At 36.4% G+C, this 25,605-nt stretch overlaps 1 protein-coding gene across 2 annotated transcripts in view; it reads left to right on the forward strand.

The window, feature by feature from the left end:
- The window catches only part of NECAB1 (N-terminal EF-hand calcium binding protein 1), a 182,044-nt gene that overhangs the window by 69,075 nt on the left and 87,364 nt on the right, over positions 1-25,605 (forward strand). For both annotated transcript variants that reach the window (XM_010353848.2, XM_030937753.1), the window contains exons 4-5: positions 11,497-11,522; positions 19,635-19,732. In XM_010353848.2, the coding sequence (XP_010352150.1) occupies positions 11,497-11,522; positions 19,635-19,732 (124 nt within the window). The remainder of the gene's footprint in view (positions 1-11,496; positions 11,523-19,634; positions 19,733-25,605) is intronic.

Consider the following 25,605-nt stretch of genomic DNA (forward strand, 5'->3'; position numbering starts at 1 on the left):
CACAGTAATCTTCCTTCTCTTTTACTTATAATTAACACTTTACATTTTTAAACTTTATATATTGCTTAATTTTTGCAAAATCTTCCCTTCCAGTAACATCAGTATATGTAAACCCCAGAAGAATCAATTGTCCCCCTTTGTCCACCTCAAGCGCTTGTATGGATTTTGGTGAAAACACAGTACTGATCTGAAAGAAGAAAAAAAAAATTTTTGCTTTTTCTTCCCAATCTTTCTCCACTATATTGAGCAATTTTCTGGTATGTTTCTACTTGCCTTTCTTATACTGTCTTCCTGGTGACAAAGACTGATTTCTCAAAAGCAAACTAATATTTGAAATAAACCCACACATTTGGTTTTAGAATACTAGTAGAAAGATTGAGCATGCATTTTATGAGGCATGCCAGATTCAGAATTATGCAAAAAAATTCTTCATTGCATACATATAAAAGTATAAATACACCCTAAACCCATCATTTTTCCTGTTCTCTAAAGTAACATTCTTATTTCTTTGAGTTCTTTTCAATTTTTGAAAAGATTAAGACATTCTTAGTCACACCAAGCTTTCTTAAATTAGGACAATTTTCTGATGCTTTTGTGTACTTATAAAAATATGTGCGTGAGTCTTCTGAAACTTAAACCCACTTATTTTGTGGAACCCCCTATTATTAGCAAAAACAATTTATATATGCCAAAGCAAGCCATTTTATATAGAAATTCCACTAAGTAGTAAGGAGAGGAGAGACTGTTATTACATTTAATACTTTCTTTACATTATTTCCTATGTTTTTAAAATCTAGAATTATTTCTTTTTTCAATTAAAATTGGACTAAATTGATTTTAGAAAATCCAATTATTTTAAGAGATTAGACAATGGAGACTACTTACTAATGGCAGAACAAGAAGCAGTTCTACCGGAAATAGAAGCCAGTTTTTATTCCATATTGTGCTAATGTTTCTGACACAACCCACATTTCTTGGAAATAAATTCTGAAAATTAAAACAGAAGTATTAGAACCCACTTGAACTGTAGCAGCTATTTATACTGGTGTGACTCAAAGTGTGGGTCGAAGACTGATGCTGGTCCTCAAAGTGTTACTTGTTCATATTGAGATAGGAAAAAAGCTTGAGTTGTTTAGAAACTTTTATAGCAATTTGATATTGCTGCAACCTCCAAGCACACAATTTAGTAATCAATTTTTATACTTTTCAACAAAAATATCAATCTGGCAGGAACTGGAAATGTAAAAATCTTATCCTGTACCACAGAGAGTCTGAGAAGCACTGCTCTGGAGAACATTTGTGAGGCTCTGGAAGAGTTTCAGATGGAAAAGGAAATGGATAAGAACAACTTTCTCATGGGAAAAAAAAAAGGAGGAAAGAAGGGAGGGAAGGGAGGAAGGAAGTAAGGGAGGGAGGAAGGAAGGAAGGAAGAAAGGAAGGAGGAAGGAAGGGAGGGAGGGAGGGAGGGAGGGAGGATGGAGGGAGGGACTTAAACTACTCAGCAACAGACACAAATGAACAGAGTAGAAGACTGGAAATGTATGTCCCATATGATGGAAAGCTTAATTTTCCCCTTGGTAGTGCTCTCATTGATTGTGAATTCTCTGTTTAAGTCAGCCTCCTTCCAGCCTCAGGTTATAGAACCCAATTCAACATAGCATAAACAAAATGAGATAACCCATTGACTTACAAAAAGTGGAGACTCTTGGTATAAAGTTTGTCACAGAGATTCTAAGGATTTGGGGTCATTAATATTATTTTTTCATTTATGCTGTCCCACTCCTTCTCCTACCCCTCTCTCCCATCATTTCTCTGTCAGGATTGTCCTATACTGTTTTGCTGTAGATGGGATTCTACCATGTAGTGGGGAAGAGGGAATAGCTTTTGATGGTGCATGGCTTATGTCATCTTACCTTAGCCACTTCAGAGGCAAGGGTGAGCCTAAGAGAGCAGACATAAAATATCCAAGGAGTACTCTAACAGCCCCATTTGTGCAGTGTGCTCAATTTTGTACCATTTCTCACAGTCAAAGAGAGAGGAGAATACATCTATGCACATGTCTGTGGCCAGGGTGGGTTAGATTGGGGTAGGGTGCAAATGGAGAACTATGATCCACAGTCCCACTGGAATAACGTTGTTAAGGGCAAGTTCCCCAGTGACAGGGAGATGATGTTATAGAATAATGGAAGAAAGGCTGAGCAGAACAAGCATGGAATCCAACAAATATGAGAAGTAGCAGGTGGTGGAAGACATAAGAAAAAAATCAATCAGTAAAATGAAAAGGGAAGAAGTGCTCACCCCCAGCAGCTTGAGAAAAATAAGATATGTTTTGCCAATTCCATTTTCTCTCTCATACATGAGGTACTGTGTTTATGTATGAAAATAGTCTGACCCTAATTTGCCCCAGAATTAGAGAGGTTCAGAGTCTTGCTTATGGGACCTCCTATAGACTGGACTCCTATAGACTTCTGATAGAAGGGTGTGTGATGATCACTATACCCTCTATAAGACAGGCTTCAAGCCAACTGGTGCCAAATGCTCTCTGATACAAGTCTCCATAGCCCTCTATATATTTAGGCTCTGACCCACTCAGGATTCTATGAATAATTGTGGTCTTAAGCAGAAGGGATTTGAAGAGCTCTCATCTGTGTTTACACAGTTCTATTCTAGAACTCAACACCATGTTCCACTATGTTGCCAGCCCTACCTTACGTATCATCTTGCTTCTGACAACTGAGTATCTTGACTATAGGAACCAGTCTCCACTTCTACCCTGGTTATGGCTTTCTCAGCTCATTGCACAGTTCAAACCGCTATTTAATAACCCATACAATATCCTTGTTCCTCTAGAAGTAAGGCTTGTGTTTGTGCTAGGCCCTAGTGTTCAGATATGGACTCAGTACTCTGGTGACTGAAACAATTGGCTCCTGCCTATTGGGCTATCAGAATAACATCTGTTCCTGATATCCCTTTGGTTGCATCTATTACATCACCACATTCTTCTAGGTTAAATTCACCCAGTTCATAGAGCTCAATTCAGTTTAGTTGGTATCTGCAGCACCTGATCTATTGCAGGAGGCACATCTATTTCTAGGTTAGTGTTTTCTACAATCTTTACTGTCTCTTTGCTGTTAATATGATTTGTATATGATAAATTACAAATATAATTCATGGAATTAAGAACAACTCAAAAATATTTGCAAGGTTAGATATTTGATCATTCTTCTAATCTCCCAATTCTGCATCTGTTGATTTTCATTGATGCCATTCTGTTTAGTGTGCCAGAACCTGCTCAACACATTTGACCTGTTAGTAATGGAAGCATAATCTGCTCAAATTATCTTTATGAATTGAGAGATTATAATATTACTTTGTAAAATGGAGAATACAATGATGGCTGAGCATATTTGTTACTTGCTAGTCTGCCAATAAACCAATGGGTGTGTCTACTTCCATCAGAGTAGCTCAGCATATTGTTTATTGGGTTAGATTATCCTGCCTCAAATACTGTTGTAAATGTCTTTGTAAGACCCAATTAACCCTTTTAGGCTATTAACGGGTGTAGCAGTGTTTAGCAGACTATTTTGCCAACCGAAAAAAAAATTATTCTGCACTGGTAATATTCAGACTGATGGGCTAAGAAGAGAAAACTCAGTAAAACATGAGTTAAGACTCAGAATTTAAAGATTCATAATTAGTTTCACGGTGTATAGGAATTTTAGTTTTGAAGCAGCGGAAGCTAAAAATAAACTTAAATATGATCAGGAAATGCAAAGGAGGAGTTTAAAACAGTGGTTTTTTAGTAAGAAGTCATAATCCTTTGTTCTTATTTATATATTGAAGTGATACTGATCATTAAAGAAATACAAATCAAAACCACAATGAGATACCATCTCATGCCAGTTAGAATGGCGATCATTAAATGTCGGAAACAAAAGATGCTGGAGAGGATTTGGAGAAATAGGAACGTTTTTACACTGTTGGTGGGAGTGTAAATTAGTTCAACCATTATGGAAGACAGTGTGCAATTCCTCAAGGATCTAGAACCAGAAATATCATTTGGCCCAGCAATCTGATTACTGGGTACATACACAAAGGATTATAAATCATTCTACTATAAAGACATATGCACACATATGTTTATTGCAGCACTGTTCACAATAGCAAAGAATTGAAACCAACCCAAATGCCCATCAGTGATAGACTGGATAAATAAATGAGGCACATACACACCATGGAATACAATGCAGCCATTAAAGAGGATGAGTTCATGTCCTTTGCAGGGACATGGATGTAGCTGGAAATCAGCATTCTCAGCAAACCAACACAGGAACAGAAAATCAAACACCGCATGTTCTCACTTATAAGTGGGAGTTGAACAAGGAGAACACATGGACACAGGGAGGGAAACATCATACACCAAGACCTGATAGGGGATGGGGGACTAGGGGAGGGATAGCATTAGGAGAAATACCTAATGTAGATGATGGGTTGATGAGTGCAGCAAACCACCATGGCATATGTATACCTATGTAACAAACCTGCAAGTTCTGCACATGTATCCCAGAACTTAAAGTATAATATGATAAATAAATAAACTGAAGTGATAAAGACAGCTAATCTGCAGAAAAACACTTCAAAGAGAGACAACTAAGAATATTAACCTGAATGCAAAATTGTTTTGAGATCGTACTCTAGAATCGAGAGTTGGCATATAAAAGGGGAGTACTAGGAGGATTCTAAATTCCCAGAAGATGTCAGACTGCATATCCCAAATATTTTTTATTTTCCTGATCAATAAACATATTTCTTAGGAGTTTGGATCATCAGAACTTGGAGTGCCCAATACAGAAGAATAAAGTCAAAACAACTTCAGCTGCCCCTAAGGATTGCAAATGAATGGAGTTAAATTGTGTATGTTGTGGCTTTTTGCAAAATTGAAAGTCTTGTCCAAACTGACATATCAAATGCAATTTATACCAAATAGGTGTATAGGAAGTTAAATAATAAGAACAAAATAACTATGAAACTTACCTTTTATGCTTCACGCCTCTTATGTTTCCTGATTTCTTCTCTTTTTAATCACAATGTGTATTTTATTTTTCCCATTATGGATGAAACCTAATTATTAGAGAAAACAAAGATATGGAAAATTATATAGACAGAAGAGCAAACCCACCAGAAGCCCTAGCATCCATAAGCAATGTGGCCCACTGTTGGCTATTGCTGCTCATTTCTTCTGAGCCTTTAAAAATACATGTTTTCGTCATTGTATATATGCCTTGATATGGTTTGGCTATGTCCCCACCCAAATCTCATATTGAATTGTAATCCTCATAATCCCGATGTGTCGTGGGAGGTCATTGAATCATGGTGGTGGTTTCCCCTATGCTGTTCTCATGATAGTGAGTGAGCTCTCGTGAGATCTGATGGTTTTCTAAATGTCTGGCATTTCCCCTGCTGGCACTCATTCTCTATCCTGTTGCCCTGTGAAGAGGTTCCTTCTGCCATGACTGCAAGTTTCCTGAGGTCTCCCCAGCCGTGTGGAACTGTGAGTCAATTAAATCTCTTTTCTTTATAAATTACCTAGTCTCAGGTATTTCTCTGTAGCAATGTGAAAAAGGACTAATGCATACTATTTTTAATCTGGCTTAATATTGACATAACTTTTAAACATAGCTTTACCAAGTTATTGACAACCCTTTAGATACATTTTAATGATTTTACAATGATACATAATTTAATCAGGTATTCATCTAATGAGCATTTAGTTTGTTTTCACTCTTTTCAGTATTGTCAGTCAGGCTGGGATTAACATATTTGTTCTTTACTTTTCTTTGGCATCTACTGAGAATGCATTCTTGTATAACAACCCTCTGATTCTCTTTCAACAGGAATATGTTTACTATGTAACCAGCATTCATCTTTCCATTTAGTTTTTTTTTTTTAATTTGATAGCATCACTAAAATACAGTTTCCTGCTGTAAACATAAGTAGCAGCAGGAAAATGTTGCATGCTATGAGATGTACACAAGGCTTATCTATGGATTAGTATTCTTTTTAAAATTCTGTATTACTAAAAAATGGATATATATATCATGGTAAGAAATGAATTCCACTAGAATTCACCCATGTAAGCCTTCTGCAACAGTGTTTTACTACCCACTACTAACAATGTAGCACAAAAACAGCTGAATAAAGGAATATTTGAGGCTGCAAACACTAGTATTTTATAAACCTTGACTTTTATTAAGGAACAAGTAGAACTAATGTCATGCAGATTATTCTAAACTGCTGTGTTGTATGATATATTCCAAGTAATTTCATTTTCAATAATGGATTAGGGCTGTTCATTCTTTTGGAAATTCAAAATAAATCTCATTATGAAGCTGCAAACCATTCTGAGGAAAACAAATATAAAAACAAGGTGAACTTTTATGTCCTTTTCAAGTCTGAACTGCTATGAAAACACTACAGTTAGGAAAATGACGTTTTGATGACCAAAATGTTTGCAATGGTGCTATTAAAAATTTCTAAGCTCTCTAATCCTGACTCTAATACATTTTCAAGTTTTGTTGGTTTTTACCTGAGAATCCTTTGCATATATCTATTCTTTTCTGTCTATCATTCCTAGACTTCCAAACTGTTACTGATCAAAATCCCTTATTAGCTATTGCTTTTTAGCAATCCAGATATAGGTATATAGATTTATTTATCAATTATACAAATGCACCACTGTATTCACATTTACCCATTGTAAAATTATAAAAATGTTTAACAGTAAATATAAATACAAATAGAAGTTCAAATATTTCTTCTTGCTCCTTCAGTGACTGGCCTTGTGTGCCACTTGGATTATAGTCCCCATTCTGCGAACTGGCCTGGACTGTAGTAATAACTTGCAAACTGTTCTGTTGCCCCCCTTTTCACCCTTTTTCTATCTGATATGGTTTGGCTGTATGTCCCCACCAAAATCTCATGTTGAATTATAATTCCCAATGTTGGGCGAGAAACCTGGGGGGAGGTGATTGGATCATGGGGGTGGATTTCCTCCTTGCTGTTCTTGTGATAGTGAGTGAGTTTTCATAAGATCTGGTTGTTTCAAATTGTGTAGCACTTCCCCCTTCACTCTCTCTCTTTCTCCTGCTCCTGTCATATAAGATGTGTTTGCTTCCTGTTTCCCTTCTACCATAACTGTAAGTGTCCTGGGGCCTCTCCAGCCATGCATCCTGTATAGCCTGCAAAACCTTGAGTCAATTAAATCTGTTTTCTTTATGAAGTATGCAGTCTCAAGTAGTTCTTTATAGCAATGCGAGAATGGACCAATACTGAAAATTGGTAAGAGAGAAGTGGGGCATTGCTATAAACATAACTGAAAATGTGCAAGCAACTTTGGAGCTGGGTAACAGGCAGAGGTTGGAACTGTTTGGAGGGCTCAGAAGAAGACAGGAAGATGAGGGAAAGTGAGACTTCCTAGAACTTGTTAAATGGTTGTTACCAAAATGTCCATAGTGATATGGACAGTGAAGTTCAGGCTGAGGTGGTTTCAGATGGAGATGGGAACTGGAGTAAAGGTCATTCTTGCTATACTTTAGCCAAGTTACTGGCAGCAGTGTGCCCCTTTCTAAGGATCTGTGAAACTCTGAATTTGAGAGAGATGATTTGGGATATCTGACAGAAGAAATTTCTAAGCAGCAAAGCATTCAAGATGTGGCCTGGCTGCTTCTAACAGCATATGCTCATATATGAGAACAAAGAGATTATCCGAAACTGAAACTCATATTTAAAAGGGAAGCAGAGCATAAAAGTTTAGAAAATTCTCAGCCCATCCCTGTGGTAGAAAAGAAGAACCCATTTTCTGGAGAGGAATTCAACACTGCATGAATTTACATAAGTACAGAGGCGCTGAATGTTAATAGGCAACACAATGGAGAAAATGCCTCTAGGGCATTTCAGAGTGACCTTTACGGCAGCCCCTCCCATCATAGGCCTGGAGGCCTAGGAGGGAAAAATCATGGACCAGGCTTAGGACCCTGCTGCTCTGTGCAGCCTCAGGACATGGAACCCTGCATCACAGCCACAGCTGCTCCAGCTCCAGCCATGGCTAAAAGGGACCAAGGTACAGCTCTAGTTGTTACTTCAGAGGGTGTAAACCCTAAGCCTTGGCAGCTTCCACATGGTGCTGAGCCTACAGGTGTGTAGAAGGCAAGCACTGAGGGTTGGGAGCTTCTGTCTAGATTTCAGAAGATGAATGGAAATACTTGGATATCCAGTCAGAAGTCTGATGCAGGGGTAGAACCCTCATGGAGAATCTCTACTAGGGCAATGCAGAGAGGAAATATGTGGTTGGAGCCTCCACAGAGAGTCCCCACTGGGGCACTGCCTACTGGGGTTGTGAGAAGAGGGCCATCATCCTCCAGACCCCAAAATGGTAGATTCATTGACAACTTCCACTTTGTAACTGTAAAAGCCACAGGTACTCAATGCCAGCCCATGAAAGCAGCCACAGGGGCTGGACCCTGCAGAACCACAGGGCTGAAACTGTCTAAGGCCTTTGGAGGTCACCCCTCACATCAGTGTGGCCTGGATGTGAGATATGGATTCAAAGGAGATTATTTGGGAGCTTTAAGATTTAATGACTGCCCTGCTGAAGTTCAAACTTGCATGGGACCTGTAGCCTTTTTTGTGTTGGCCAGTTTCTCCTTTTTGGAATAGCAGTATTTAGCCACTGCCTGTACCCCCATTGTATCTTGGAAGTAACTAGTTTGTTTTTGATTTTACAGGCTCAGAGGTAGAAGGGACTGGCCTTGTCTCAGATGAGACTTTGGACTTGGACATTTGAGTTAACACTGAAATGAGTTAAGACTTGGGGGACTGTTGGAAGGGATGATAGAATTTTGCAATGTGAGAAGGACATGAGATTTGGGAGGCATAGGGGAGGAATGATATGGTTTGGCTTTGTGTCTCCACCCAAATTTCATGTTGAATTTCTTTTTTTTTTTTTTTGAGACAGAGTCTCACTGTGTCGCCCAGGCTGGAGTGCAGTGGCCTGATCTCAGCTCACTGCAAGCTCTGCCTCCTGAGTTTATGCCAGTCTCCTGCCCCAGTCTCCCAAGTAGCTGGGACTACAGGCGCCCGCCACCTCACCTGGCTAGTTTTTTGTATTTTTTTTTAGTAGAGATGGTGTTTCACCATGTTAGCCAGGATGGTCTCGATCTCCTGACCTCGTGATCCGCCTGTCTCAGCCTCCCAAAGTGCTGGGATTACAGGCTTGAGCCACATGCCTGGCCTCATGTTGAATTTCTAATCCCCAGTGTTGGGGAGGGACCTGGTGGGATGTGATTGGGTCACGGTGGGGGCTTAAGTCCTTCTTGCCGTTCTTGCGATAGTGAGTAAGTTCTCACAAGATCTGGTTCTTTGAAAGTGTGTAGCACTTCTCCATTCACTCTCTCTCTCTTCCTCCTGCTTCCACCATGTAAGAGGTGTCCGTTTCCCCTTTGCCTTCCGCCATGATTGTAAGTTTCCTGAGTCCTTCCCATCCATGCTTCCTGTACAGTCTGTGGAATCATGAACCGATTAAACTTCTTTTCTTTATAATTTCCAGTCTTCAGTAGTTCTTTATAGCAATGTGAGAACAGGCTAATACGTTGTCCAACCAAGAACCCGTCAGTGGCCTGTTTAAAGTGCAAATATAACCATGTTATTCACCTTTTAAGAAGTATTCTATAATTACAAATTGACAGAAAGGTAAAGTAGAAACTTCTTAGGTTATCATATGAGGCCTTTTATTGTCTAGTTCCATTCTCTCATTATTGATCTATGTTCTAACTAAAAAATCTACTCGGTTTTCTGAAATTTAATGACATTCTTTTCATACTTTTAATTTTTATTACAAACGGTGTTTCTTTTAACCAGAATGTTCTTCCTTTGCCTGCCTCCTCTACTCCTGTTTAGAGATTTAGCTCAGCAATTTAACGTTTGAGATTTAGCTTGACAATTTTATCTTCTATGATATATTTCCTGACACCTTTTGCCAATTCTCTATTTCCCTCATAACAACTATTTTATCATTAAAATTATTTATGTGCTGTATGAGTCTACCTCTAAGTTGAGATTCTAGAGACAAGTAATCTGACAGATACATCTTTGTATCTATTGCAACCTCATACATCTATGGCAGTTAGAATAATGCCTGGAACATAGCAATAAATGTTTGTGGAATGAATGAATGAATAGGAGCCCACATCGAAATTACTGGAGAAGACTTAGCATATTCTACCTGGTGGCAAATATTACTTTGCAAAAACATTCATTTAGTTATGAAGATATGATTTGTCGAAGATCAAATATTTAGTGTCTAGAATGAAATACTGAGTTTAAAATAACTTTTAAAAATGAGTGACAGAGCTCGTAAAAGCACCCAGTGTTTGGAGTGTTTATACCAATGCCTGTCCTGGTTAGCAAACCTGGCTACTACTTAAAGGACAACTGGATTAGGAAGAATATTTACATTGAGCATGTGACAACTATATAAAGTCAAGATTTTCAGTTAACTACTAATGTTAGCAGTTGCTCTTTAATAGTCTTCAGCATCTTTACAAGGTTAAGTTCTATTTCTGTTTCATTTAAACTTTTGAAAACTTATGAATTACTGTTAAATTTTTAGGAAACTCCCATTTAGCATTTGTTAATATGATCATTTTTCCTTTAAGTTATGGTGTAATAAGTTATATTGATTTATTACCTGATATTGAACCATCTGCATTCCTGTAGCATACCTTTCTTGGTAAAGGACATTATTCTTATAGTCATGTATTATATTTGCTAACATTTCATCTTGATGTTTTGCATTTGCCTTCTTAAGAGCAATAGGTTTATATTGTTGATTAGTAATGTAATTTCTTATTTTGTTTTAGAAATCATATGAAATAAGCATTGAATCAAACTTACCTCAAAGATTGAATTTAGGAAGGAAATTCTAGCATTTCTATCAAGTCAGGACTCATGATAACTAACATTCATCAAGTGCCTACTTTGTGCCAATTACAGTTAAGTGCTTCATGTATTAGTTCATTTAAACCCTACAGCATCCCATCAACCGGAAATTATTATTATCCCCATCTTGGGTCAGATGAATTGAGACACAGAAATGTAAAGTATCCAGGGTCACATAGAAGGTATATTGCAGAGTCAGGATTTGAACTCAGGCATTCTGGCTGCAAAGCCTACATTCTTTACCAAAATGCATTCTTTTCCCCATCATGTTGCAGAGAAAAACACGAATATCAGGAATTATTTGTCCAAAGAATCTGACATAATCATTGTAAATTGACCTATGACTACTTAAATAATGTAGAATTTATAAGAGAAATACCCTAACTACATACTATCAATTGATAACATAGATTGGAGACTAACTGTATTTAACTATTTAAAAACTTAGCTAAAAATAATACCAAAGTAATAACACTGTTTTTTTTTTTTTCATTGTTTCAGCAATCTTGACACAGAAGAACTATGTGGTAAGTGTTTCTTTAAGATCAGTCAAACCCATTACTTGTTTAAGAAGCAAAAAGAGTATTGTTTGATATACATCAACCTTGAAATTAATGTTGTATATTAGGAGTTCTAGAAAAAGAAAAATTAATTGAGATCTCAAGGCATTTATCTTTATCCATGAATTTTGCTCAAAATATCCATGTATTTCACTCCAGAAATAGTCGGACCTCATCAGTTTGTACATAGAAGAAGATTTGTTATTACAATCAGTACATTAGTTTCACAAGAGCAAATTCTCCACAAGTTTGAATATATTTTTAAATTGGTGTTTAACACAACTTCATTACTCTCTGCACAAGCCTTTTGTTACTATTTTACAAAGCTGTCTTCTTGAAATGTAAAAATAACTTTGTCTCATACCTGCCTAAATCATTCTGGAGTTTTAAATGTCACTTGCAAAACAAATGATTCAATGGGGACAGATAAATCTTTGCAAATGTCTGGTTTAATAGCCTCTTCATTTATTTTATTCATCTTTATGGTTGGAACAATAGTTAAAGATTAGAAATATGGAAAGGTAAAATTTTTATATTTTATTATTTTATGAAAAAATGGAACATTATGAGACTATTCAATTTGAAACAGCTATATTTCTCTGAATACTGGAAGGTTTAATGTTTTATGTTTTAAGATAAATGTTTAAGATAATACTTTTATCCAAGTTTGATCTTACTGTCTAGGCTGCTCAAAACATTTTTGGTAGTTAGAGTTGAGTTTTCTCTGAGAACTCCTCATTGAAACTACCAGCACTTCCTGAATATCTTATAATTCTTACAGTTTTAGAGTTTACCAAAATCATCAAAAAGGCCATTTTCTTATATTCACGAGTGGTTATTTTCCATTTCATCAAAGTGGTAGAGCAACATCAAAAGATGTTATACAATAACAAAATATCAGAATACAGGGTTTCAAGGCAATAACTGAACAAAATGAGTATAATATCCAACCATGACCTTTCAAATTTTCCAATGATTGTAAAAAACTCATGCTTCTTATCCTAGCATAGTATCCATCTCATGTTCAGGGAGGAAAATCCAACTGAAATTCAAAATACGTTTATGGAGGAGCAAGGTACTCTGGTACCAAAGGAGGTCATGCTTTTGTTAGTTATGAAATACCAACAGGGAAAACTGTGCCATTCTTTCAGACACAGTCAGATGGTAGCATTGTGCACACATGGTTAAGTACCTGAAAGTGCCCATATGGACCATTGCCATGAGGCTTTACCATGAATAGCAGTCACCGTAAAGGCCAAGTTATGGTCCACTCTCATCTATGTGCACATAGTCCTGGTCAGTGAAGTGAAAAGATAAAATGGAAAACACAAGATTATCTTGCTAATTTCATTAAGGTGGCAGACCCATTTCCCTAAAATGTCTAGCTATGTCAGACCAAAGTAATTATTTCCTCAAATCATTCATTTATATCTATTCTTTGTTTTTCACTTAACTTTCCCTGGGTAGGCCACAGCTGATGACAAAGCAAACTGTTATAAGGGCTTTTAAGATAAAAACACTAAGTGGTTCTTCTTTAATTGCTATGTTGCCTGCCTATTTTCATTAAGGAATATTGTGTTATCATCTATTTTCCCTTAAAAGTACTTCAAATTTTAAAGTATGATAGCATAGCTCCACTTACTCCTCTCCTGAAAAAAATAGTTTAAAACTATGCCTGTTTTCTATAATAGGGGAACTGGATTAGGTGCTTATCCTGTATTTATGGAAAAAACTTTGACTATGATTTTCCCCCCATGGTTTTAGTTAGGGAATAGGTATGTGGGGCTTTAATTCAACAGGAATTTTTCTGTGTTTTTTAAATCCAGTGATTGTATTCACAGTCATGTGTTATAATCCTCCCCCTCTCTGTTCAAGAATATGCATTTTAATCTCCAGAGTGTCATTTCATTTCTCATTATTTTCTGAATATAAAGTAAATATTTAAGTTGGATTCTAATCAAAGCCAAATGCTTCAGTGTTAGCAAGTGAAATATGTCAATTCACACCCAGCACAAATTCCCCCTTGTGCGTGGGAGGGGCAGAATTTGATTGGCATGAAAAGTAGATTTCATATGTTCTTTCCTAGAAGCCAATTAAAAGTTGCAGGTATGTAAAACTTTAATTCTGAGGCTTTTACTTAATTTGTCAGTTACTAAGTTAAGGACCTAGAATTTAAAATATTTATTTTGAAAAAAATGTCTTTGTAATTTTAATTGTGAAAGTAATACATAACTACTATTTTTAAAATTTAACAGAATTATGTAGGCGTATAAGCTAATATGTCAATCTTCTCTGCCCTCATTGTCGTCCCCAATACTGAGCTCTACTATTTACTTGGAACATATTCTTCCAGACATTATTATGTGTATATTGACATTGATATATATGTGTATGTGTTGTTGTTTTTTTCCAACAGTGATTATACTATATGATTAGTACAATTGCATCCCCTTCTCCTTCATTTTATTTAAAGGCTGCGTAGTATCTCATGTTCCTTAATTCTTTTCAATCAAATTACTTTTAATGGATTTTCAATTTGAATACAACTTTCTATGGGAAAAACAGGATTGAAGTAAATATTCTCATATACATTATTCTCACACTCATGTTCAAGTAATTCTGGATAGTAGATTCCCAAACATGTAATGCCTCAATCAAGGTTTCTCTAAGGTGAACACCCACCAGCAGTTTATAGAAGTGCCAAAATTATCCACTCTTCACATACAATTGTGAAGGCCTTCCTAAATGCATTTTTTTTTGCCATATCTTATCACTATCAGTCAATACATAACTCAATTTTAATTAGGCAATTGTGTTTGAACTCTGGCATTAAAGCTTTGATTTTGTATTTCTACCATAATTAGCTCCAATCTAAAGCATTCAGGAGTGTAATTACTACCTTTCCTGGCCCTACCATGTTTATGACTGTTTTCATAACCTTACTCATTTTTACTGAACCGTTTTGCAGATCTTGAAGTTGGTGGTTAAGAATAGGTAGTTGAAATATTTATAAATGGGTGAAGAATAATTGCAGTGAATGTGCTTGATCTGAAAGCATATCTGTAAGAAAGCATATCTGTAAGAAAGCATATCTGTAGGAAAGCATATCTGTGAGCAAGGTTGAATATATTTAATAGCATAATTTCTCATCTAGCTGGCTGTTATCTATCAATTATTAAACTATTTTAAAAGTTATATGAAGTATATAAATAAGATGGATTAAAAACTGAGGGTATGTGAAACTCCAGAATAAAAGCTTATTCCCTTCATACCCAAGGTTCCTTTCAGTAGCTGTGCACTAAGCACCCAAGCTGCAGAGCAGCACCAGCTTGCATTGGCAGAGCCTGGACAGTGCTGAGAGACCTGTGCCAACAAGTCTGCGTGCTAGGAAATCAGAAGGCTTTATGCCCTCCTCCAGACTGCTATGTCCTCCTCCAGTGGCACATGTCACTGATGATCGAGATATAAGAGAGTTTGAGTGTCACTTATCTGCATCCCCTCAAAATAGCCCACATTTCTAGATCTGACTGACCTCCCTATTCGGAACATGTGGGTTTTAACACTCTCTCTCATCTCAATTATTTTCTTTTCTACCTAGTCTACTACTTGAGAAATTCTAACTACTTGAGAAGTTTAGATGAGACTCATCTGAACTCATGAGAATACTTTGTGAGACCAGTTTCTGCTGAGACTTTTGTGGCAGCTGTGGGTCCTTTGCTTCTGACAGAATTATTAAGCTAATCTGAAAACTCAACAACATTGAAAGACTAAGGTGCAGGATAGAAAAACAAAACAAAACTGTAGTTTGGTAATGCAACACCACTGATCAAGTACAGAAAGAAAGGGAGAAACTAATTTATTGTTAGCATTTTAGTAGAGAAGATGGCACATTGGATATCCATGAGAATATGGCCTGCTTTCTGACAGATAACAGGCTTACTACATCTGCTTATAAATTGTGCTCTACTTTTTCATCATACCTAATGTTCAGACTCTACTTTTCAATGATACTTCACTTAAACTGATGAGGATTGGTTTTCACATATTGCCATATGTGCAGTACAACTCTATTTTGCTGAAGTTCATGAAGCCCACATACAGGTTTCAACAAAATAGTTCTTTTCTCCAGGAAGTTATTATAGTTACCAAAGGAAAAGCATTTTAAAGAATCAGTATTTGTTCCAAATCATTCTTTCTAATGCCATGACTTAAGGACAATATTCATTTGCCCCACTCACAATTGCATTGTGATTCAAATGAGAAACATGAGAAACTTGGAATAAAACTTTAGTCAAAGCTCAGCCACTTCCAAAGATGTCACTGTCCTTCCCTCCTGCCTGCCGCATCTTGGAGTTTGCAGATCTGCAAAATTCTGGACTCCACCCCTCGTTCCACTTCACAGCTTTGGCATGGCTCATAGTCCTAATTGTGTGATGAAATCCCTCCTGGCAATTGATGCCTCCCTTCTCTCTTGATGGTGTCACCAACATTCCCAAATCATCCTTAGTGCATCCTTTCCTTTTCTGATAGGAAAATTTGAGGATATCACTCTCCTTTTCAAAATTGTTCCATGGCTTCCCATTGCCCATAGTGGTCTCAGATTTACTCTGCATCATAATCTTCTAGGGAACCTCACCCTCAACCCAAATATTGTGATTTACTAAATGAGACCTTCTCAGTTATCTTAACGTCTAACAAGTACCCTAGAGTAGTGCTTCTCAAACTTAGGTTATGCCTACAAATCACCTGGGGGTCTTATTAAAATGCAGATTGTGATTCAACAGGACTGGAAGCAGGTCTAGGACACTAAGTTCTAACAAGGTCCCAGGTGAAACTAACTGCTGCTGGTCCACAAAAACAAACTGAACAGTGAGGTACAAGAGGATTCTGATGCAGGTGGTCAAAAACACTGACCTAGACTTGAGGATGGAAGAGCATCTGGCAAGGACTGTTTCCAACACATACAGCTTTGTCTCCCATCACTGATTTTTAGCATGTTTCCTTGCTGCCTCCCATTATCAAATATGTTCTAGTCCTGTTCTTTATATCTTAGCAGTGCTGAACTACACATACTCCTGCAAACATGACAGGAAAACAGCTGCTTCCATGCCTTTCCTCCGAGTATCCAGCAAGTTCAGTCCTATTTATCTGTTAACTGAGCCATTGGTGGTGTTTCTCCTAAGAAGTCCTCTCTGACTCACCCAGGCAGACTTGGGCATTCTTTTGGACAGGACCTCTCTCTGTCGCCAGGCTGGAGTGCAGTGGCACAATCTCCACTCACTGCAACCTCCGTCTCCCTGGTTCAAGCAATTCTCCTGCTTTATCCTCTATCTGGATTGCACCTTGTATCTGGGCTCTCAAACCATTGTCTTTAACAATGATTATGTGTACTGCAGTTGTTTCTTGGAATGCTTGGAATGTTTATCTCTCCTCTCTGACTGTAGGGCTTCTGTCTTTTCACCTTTGTATTCCAAGCTCCTACAATAGCACCTAGCACATAAAAGTCCCTAAGTAAAGGTATGCTAGGCCACAGAATGAGTAAGTGAACACTCGCTATGATGAAATGGAGGGGAGTTATCTCTCTTTATCTATGTTGGATGTGTCTGGCTCTTTCATCTAACTTCCCTCTTTGAGTTTATTGGAGCCCCCTTGCCTTGACTGCCTGACCCATATCCCTCAGTGAGCAAGTTATAAAAGAGCCTTAGTGACACTGAGCTGCACCACCTCAAAATAACCCTTACACTTGGATTTCCAACTTAAGCTCCTATCCACGACTTGAGTATGGTAATTCTCTTCCTTCTCAGTCATTTTGTTTACTATGTAGTGATTGTTCCTTTTTTCTAATTTGGAGGGTTGGGATGAACACATGGATGAATGAAGGAAAGAAATAATGAAGTCTAGATAGGTGTCAGTTCTGAAGCTTCTAGTCGTTGTTTTTCTCATATGCTTTATCAGCATATGCCTGAATCTGTGTGTATAGGTCCAATTGCAAAGTGGAAAGACAACTTACATTCTCTCCAGGAACCTTTACTAATTAAGCCAAATATCTTGTCTATGAATGAAATATTTATTTTAAAAAGTGGCTTTACTTCTCTCTATCTATCTATAGATAAATATAGTCTATATATATAGTCTATATATATTTATGTATAGATAGAGAGAGAGACTTGCTTTTTTAGCATCAATTTTTTTGTTTTCACATTCTTTTTTTTTTTTTTTTTTTTTTTTTTTTTAAAGAGACAGTGTCTCATCTGTAGCCCAGGCTGGAGTGCAGTGATGCTATCACGGCTCACTGCAGCCTCCACTTCCCAGGCTCAAGCAATCCTCCCACCTCAGCCTCCCAAGTAGCTGGGATCAGAGGCACATACCACTATGCTGCGTGGCCCAGGCTGGTCTCAAACTCCTGGGCTCAAGTATCCTTCTGCCTTGGCTTCCCAAAATGCTGAGATTATAGACACAGCATGTTTTCACTTTATATTTTTGTCTACTTGCATTTAAAACCCCTATCACATCCTCTTTGAGGCATTATTATACAAGTTTTAAAATAAAAATGAAGTAACAGCTTCACTTTTTGGCTTTTCTTAATGCTTTTTGCTTGTTTCAACATAGTATAGACTCAATTCTGATATTCATTATTTTTCCAACTTATGAATATTCTACAGCCACATTAACTGCTCGCTGGTTGATGAAGAGTATTCATTTGTTATAAATAATTGCACAGGGACTTCCTTTGTTATAAATAATTGCATAAATAAAGTTAGACATATTTGTCAACCTTATCAAAAAGTCAACATTATAACCACAAATTAAAATGTTATTTTGAAGCAGGTATTTAGGGAGTAAATACTTTCTTATTTGTCTTCCAACTAATCACTTTCTAAAGAATCTTTATAAGAGACAGTTTGCACCACATTGTTTTTAAGGAATGCATTTTACTTTTGTCAAAAATATGTTGTTTGTTTTTAACCTAAGTGTATACAGACAGTATTTTGACACCCATGATCTGGAATTGATTTAGTGCTCACCTGTGTTTATTTTCTTCTCAAAAGAAGTCTGTACATTAATTAATTTATCAGTCAATGGCACTTTCCAGTTGCTATTAATATCAGTATAAACAAATATTTCCTAGAGTTTTAAATAAATTAATCAATGCAGCTTCCATCAAACATGCTGAAATGTATTCCCATAATCTCAAGTGGCTTATATGTGATTATATTTATCATTTCAATTTAGTTCCACAAATACTGTGGCACATTAAAGAGAGACAGTAATAAACTACAGTTCATCCAAGGAAGGGTTCACAGGAATGGTGAGAACTATTCGTTTTTTAGTGTCTGAAAACCCTAGATCTTCTCAATATATAAATTTATGTTAAGCTATTTTGCTTTCATTATAGAAATGTATAGATTTCTATGAGTAAATATAAGATTTTGCATATTTATATACTTCAACTTACTAGTTTAGGATAAGTTCATGTTCCATACTTATAATCTTAATCACAAATCCACTATATTATTTATTCCTAGCAACTGAAAAAAGTGATAGACTTTACTTTTTCTCTGCCCAAATTGTTTAAAAATAAAAGAAAAAGATCATGACAGGGACAGTTACATAGAAGATGCCACAGAAGACCCTCTCATGTTTTGCGTCACTGACTCTTAACCTTGAAAAAAGCTTACCTTCCTTAAATGTTTCCTCCAAGAAACAATAAAATGTAACTTAACTATTTTCTAAAATTACTATCCCAGTGAGATCTATAATACTATGTTGTCAAAAACAATTTTTTATTGAAACATCCTTGTCAGTAGATCCAGATTCATTTTTTCCTACTTTGGTAGGAAGCAACATTTCTTCAAGGATAACGGTAATCATTCAGGTTTCCTGTTCTTTTTTCTTGATGTCTTAGTAAAATGAACAGATTGTCACCTTATTTAGTCTTATTTGGAAACCTTCCAGTTTTTACTTATAGCTGACATTTTGTTTTACTCATTTAAGGAGTAAATAATTTGTTGATTTGTTTTTTGTTTTATGGTTACCTAAACTCAAATATGAATTTATTTCAATATTTTCATTTTTCAGAATATTTTTCTCAGCACTTGGGCGAGTATGAGAATGTACTAGCAGCACTTGAAGACCTGAATCTTTCCATCCTGAAGGCAATGGGCAAAACAAAGAAAGTAAGAAAATGTTAATGTTTATTTTCTATAAAAATACCTTATTTGAAAAAGAATTTTCTTGAAAATCATACCTATTTTCAAGTATAGATTCTTTATTATCACTGATAGTTTATTTTTCTTCATATTAAATGAGCTATGTTATTCATTTGCAACATAATTATAAACACTATATGCCAAAGACTGTGCTTTGTGTTGAAGATACCAAGATGCAAAGAGCTGTTAGAATAGCTCTCAGCCTGGTGGTGATACAAATGTGTAAACTAAGTAATATGTTTTGAATCTTGTCCCTCTCCAAATCCCGTATTAAATTGTAATCCCCAGTGTTGGAGGTGGGGCCTGGTGGGAGGTCATTGGCTCATGGATCACCATTCCCCCAGTGCTGTTCTCCTGATGCTGAATGAGTGAGTTATCATGCGATCTGGTTGTTTAAAAGTGTGTGGCGCCTCCTCGCCCCTCTCCTTCCTCTTCTGGCCTTGTGACATGCCTTGCTTCTCCTTTACCTTCCACCATGATTGAAAGCTCCCTGAGGACTCCCCAGAAGCAGAAATCACTATGCTTCCTGTACAGCTTGCAGAACTGTGAGCCAATTAAACCTCCTTTCTTTATAAATTACCCAGCCTCACATATTTCTTTATAGCAATGAGGGAACTGACTAATGCACTAAGCATTACAGTATAGCTCAATGAGAAGCACAAGACATCTAATTCATTCTGGAGGTGAGATGACACCTAAACACTTATAGATAAAGGAAGTTGGTAGAGCTGGACAAAGGAGACCTAAATACAGGGAACAGCACATGCAGAGGCACATGTGTCAAGAGGGTCACAGGACACTCTAGGAAATGAAGCTGGACAATAAGGATAAAGTACCGAAGAGTGGCATGATGTGAGATGAAACTGGAGTGCTAGGGAGGTCCCACATCTTTCATGATGTCAGCAAAGCTAAGGATTTAGGCCTGTATCCTAAGTGCAAATAAATCAGCAAATATTTAAAGCAGAAGTAAAAAAACTCATGCAGTCTTTCAAAAAGACCATACAAGAATTAACTTGGAACTGGGGTGGATAATATAGAGGAATAGGATCAGAAAGATGAGTGAGTAGTTTAGTTCATTAGTCTGGGTAAGAAATGTTGATATTTGGAAAACAATAAAGACTCAACTGAATTTTGGAAAATAAAGTTCAGAAAGTGCCCTAAAACTTCAAGGAAAACAGAAAATGTAAGAAAATTGGAGCACCAGGCTAGTGTATCCTATATCCAAATAACAAATTCCAAAAAGAGAGAGAGAAAAAAAAAAGGAAAACAGGTAAAAAGTGGAATCAGAATACATTTTCTTTAGAGCTCTTCAGGAATATTTGGAAAATTGTATAATAACTTCATCCCTTGGAAACTTCTCTCCAGAAATGGCCATTTAAAAATTCTCTGCTTTGTGTGTCTAGCTTCTTCTCGTTCTTCAAGTCTCATCTTAAATACCATGGCCTCAGAAAGGTCTTCTCTGACCACTTCCATCTAAAAAAAAGAAAAGGTCATCTCTATTAGAGTAGCTCATCTGTTCCTTGCTGGCAATTTATCATAATCAGTGAGTAACTGTGCAATGTTTTTGTTGTTTTGTATTTGTTGTCTGTAAAGAGAGAGAAGGGTAGTGACTGCTTTTTGGTTTTGGGGGGTTTTTGTTTTGTTTTTGGCTCACCGTGTTTACTCTGAACCTAGCACAGGACCTGACAATTAAAATCATACTCAAAAAGTTTATTGATGGATTAAATTAATTGATTGGTTAAATTAATACACATATAACTCCAAAAGCTAAATACTTTTGCCCCTAAAAGAAAAATTGCTCCTAAGTTAATTTAAGAAGCTTCCAGATTTCCTCTAATAGGAAGAAAAAAACAAGTTATATAATCTTCCTTATTTCCTCAGAAATATGCACTAAAATCATGTTGTTTTCCTTGTATTAAGACAATGAGGTTTTGTGGGATTTAAATTGAGGTCAACCTGTTGTTTTGGTTTCTTAAGTTACAAAATCTTTTTCTTGGCACTGACCCTTAAAAATGCCTGTGATTCATATTATCATACTGTTTAATCAAGAAAAACATATGTCTCTGATTTAAATTAAAAAGGAAAAAGAAAAAAGAAATATTCAAAATTAAAATTAGAAAAAGCCCCTTTGTGTAATAGCTCAAAGATGAATAAAATGCAGGAGTTCTGATGTTTCTCAAGCCACTGTTGAATAAACATCTTCTCCACACTGTCTAGCACATGGACCCTTCGGAATGAGAAATCTAGCATTTTTCTCTATATTTCTACCCAGATAAAAGTCCTGTCTTGGTAGGAAGATCTGATTGTTCTAGGCTTTTATGAAAAATGAAATACAAGCCTTTTGTGATCTATCTTGACAGGCAGTACCTCTGTTTGCAGTGTCAGAGAATCGATAAAATGGGATTTAGCTGTCTACCTTAAACTCCAGATGACTCAGGACAGATACAATCTGTCATTATTTTCCCTCCTCCTCCTTCTCCCTTAACCCCAGCCTTTTGTCAGATCCTCAAGGGCTACATGGATTATTTTACTTTGCTTGTTATTCTGGAACAAAACACTGTAGGTCAAATTCCAAATGGCTATTTGAAAGTCCCAAAGGTAACTAAAACCAGAATCCTCTGTCTGACTTTGGAATGTTTCACACACACACAAAAATAGCTTTGTCCATTAGTTTTTCTTCTTTCTACAGGGTAGAGGTGATAAGTTAACTTGTAACATTAGTATGTGAAGTGCTTGTGATCTCAAAGCAAATATAGAATTCTGATGCTACAGCTGAATTCATCATGTGGTATGTTATATAAACACAAATGGGATTCCCTGTTTATTAGTAGGGCTTAAAAGGAGATTATCACAAGCTAAAGTGAAGAATGGCATTTTCAAAATAATTATTTAGGGTTTGTTAGTTACCTTACTGAGTGCAGCCATGAAATTTTCCAAAATTAAAATGTATATATATTTTTTCTTCTGACAGTTATTTTTCAAACAAATACACCCTATAGTACATTTTTAATAATTTAAAGAAAAAAATAGACTTGAATCCTAGCACTTCCGGGCCTCTGTCTCTATCTTACTATCCTACATCTGTCTTCAGGATCTATGTTGATTCTCTCTTTAGCATCTATAGATCCCTTTATCTTAATCTTTTCATCTCTCCTCTATCTCTAATTTTTTATATGTTCAGTGTCTGGGCCTCCCAGGGCTCCATATTCCTTTCACTAAAGATCACAATCATTTTATTCGAGTCTTACTATGAAAAAGATGAAATAGCAATAGGACACAGAATTTCTATTTGGGACAAACATCATTACCATAATTTTATGTAGGACTTATTATTAAAATTTCCCCTTGTTTCAGGCAAAATATCCAAGCTGAAATGATACCATATGTGGCATAGTAAAATACCCTTGTAGGCTTACAGAAGGCAAGCATTTTAATTATTCATTATAGTTTCATTGCAATCCTTTAAGTATTCAATCCTTAAGTATTTAAAAATAAAATGAAGAAATTATTCTTGGACTTCAGAGCAACCACACACAAAAAAGTACTCTTTAAACCGTTTATTTGACATCTTCTTTTTTCCTTGAAATTATCTGTCAAAATGAGTATGTTTAGGGAAGAGGAAGTAGAGACTAGGAGGATGGAAAATAGGAGAGAAGTGTCTTGAGGTTGCAAGTTTGGTTCAATAGGAGAGAAGTCCTGAGTCAGGTTCAAACCTTGGACTCCTCCATGCAGCCCTGGCCAGACTTCTGCCCAGCACCTAGCAAAGGGGAACTCAACACCTCTGGAAAGGTTGCTCAATGAAGTAAGGAGGAACATGTTCTCTCATAGCAGACCCTAGTTATCCTGAAGGACTCTACAGTACCTACTTCCTGGACAGAAAAACCTCCACCTCTCACTGGGTAAGGAGGAGATAGAACTGAGATGAGAGCCCTAACCCTTCTAATTCATGTGAGCATGACTTTGGGTGTAATTTAAAGGTGATAAAAAACCACTTTGAGGTTATTGATAGAGTTCACACAGTGGTGTAGGTGATTAATTCAGGCAAAGATCATCAACAAAGTAGTGGCTAAGGTGGATATGCTAAGAGGATGGAGGACAGAGTGCATAGTAATGTCTGGGCAGGCTCAAGACTTGGATTGGTACCTACCTGGCAACCACATCACTGGTTCTTTCTAGCCATTGCTGCAGCCCCACCAGACTCTTGGTGACTGATCTGACTTTGTTGAGCCAAGTTGCCAAACAATACCTAATGACTCTTCTTTCCTGCCAGTCTAGGGCTTCCGTGGCTATGACCAAAAAGAGGATGAGGAATAGCTGTCAATGCCAACTAGCGTTCATATAGCACCTTGGAGTTTTCAACATGCTTTAATATACAGTATTTCAGTTACTCTTCATCACATCCCAGTAAGGAATTTTAGGCAAAAGGTAATATACCCATTTCAAAAATGAGGAAACTGAGTCACAGTGTGGCTAGTTGATTTATTGATATCCTAAAGATAATGAAATTTAAACCAAGTGATTCTCATTTAAATTTTTTTTTATTTAAGGTTTATGTGGTTCCATATTAACATGCTATAAACATGCAGCTGTAAGTTCTATCATGACACAAAACATTTCTGATATTAGGTGCCTTTGGTCTTTGAAACAATCAAAGTCTTTAGAGTTCAGCTGTGTCTCAGCAAAGGCATAAAGATTTTTAGCTTCTCTGTTAGAAATATTTTCAGTTTTGTTTTTGACAAATGAATAAGTAGGTATCCAGAACTCAGTGTAATATGTGAGGAATATATGAAAGAAATTATAGACAGATGCAGATGATAATTAAATGCTGAAATCATAATCAAATCCTGAAATCAAAAGATGAAGGTGCATAAGCAAAGTTCTAGGCAAGGAAGTTCATATTTTTTATTATAGTATGTTGTCATTAGAGAAATGAACTTTAATTAGAAAGTAAGAGAAGTTACGTGCCCATGTCAAACAATGGATATTTAGCTTTTTACTTACTAGAATGAAATATATCCAAAGGAAAGGCTATGTACTTGAGAGAAGTAAGCAAAAATATTGGTCTTCTGGGCTCTGAATGAATTTATAAAGGATCCGAAAACATTCCAATAGGAGTCCTACTGATTTTTTTTTTAAATAGGTAACTGTATTACTTCTCGATTGACATGTTTACTATTTGCTAAATACTTATAATGTACTCAGTTTTGTGTCAGAACTCACTATTCTGTTCCCGTGGTAAACTGTTTTTTCTGGTATTAAGTATTATTAACACATTATCTTAATTCGTGTATACTTAGATATATTTGAAAATGTAAAAGTGAAGGTCTTCTCTGATTGTTCTTCTCTCTGTCTCTCTCTCTCTTTTTTTTTTTTTTTTTTTTCTGGTGGAGACAGGGTTTCACTATGTTGCCCAGGCTGGTTTCAAACTCCTGAGCTCAGGTAATCCATCGACTTCACCTTTCCAAAGTGCTGGGATTACAGGCAAGAGCCACTGCACCTGGCCTGACTCTTCTTCTTTAGCAGAGTTTTGCCCTTAGTTTACCATGTTTGCATAAGTTTTATAATTGTTTTTTCAATTCTGGGAAAAACTTTTATTGGAATTTTCATTAAATTTATAAAGTAATTTTGAGAGAATTGTCATCTTGGTAATATTTTCCCTTCCCATGCAGGTACAAATATATTTTTTCATTTATTCAAGCTTCTTTTTATGTCTCATTAAATATTTTTATGATACCTCATATAGGTTCAAAACATTTCTTGTTAAATCTGTTCATATATATTTTATATTTTTGTTATAAATGGCCACCCTCTCTAACTTCCTAACTTAACGTTGGTGGTAT

This window comes from Rhinopithecus roxellana, chromosome 9 (genome assembly GCF_007565055.1).
Source record: "Rhinopithecus roxellana isolate Shanxi Qingling chromosome 9, ASM756505v1, whole genome shotgun sequence".
NCBI lineage: Eukaryota > Metazoa > Chordata > Mammalia > Primates > Cercopithecidae > Rhinopithecus > Rhinopithecus roxellana.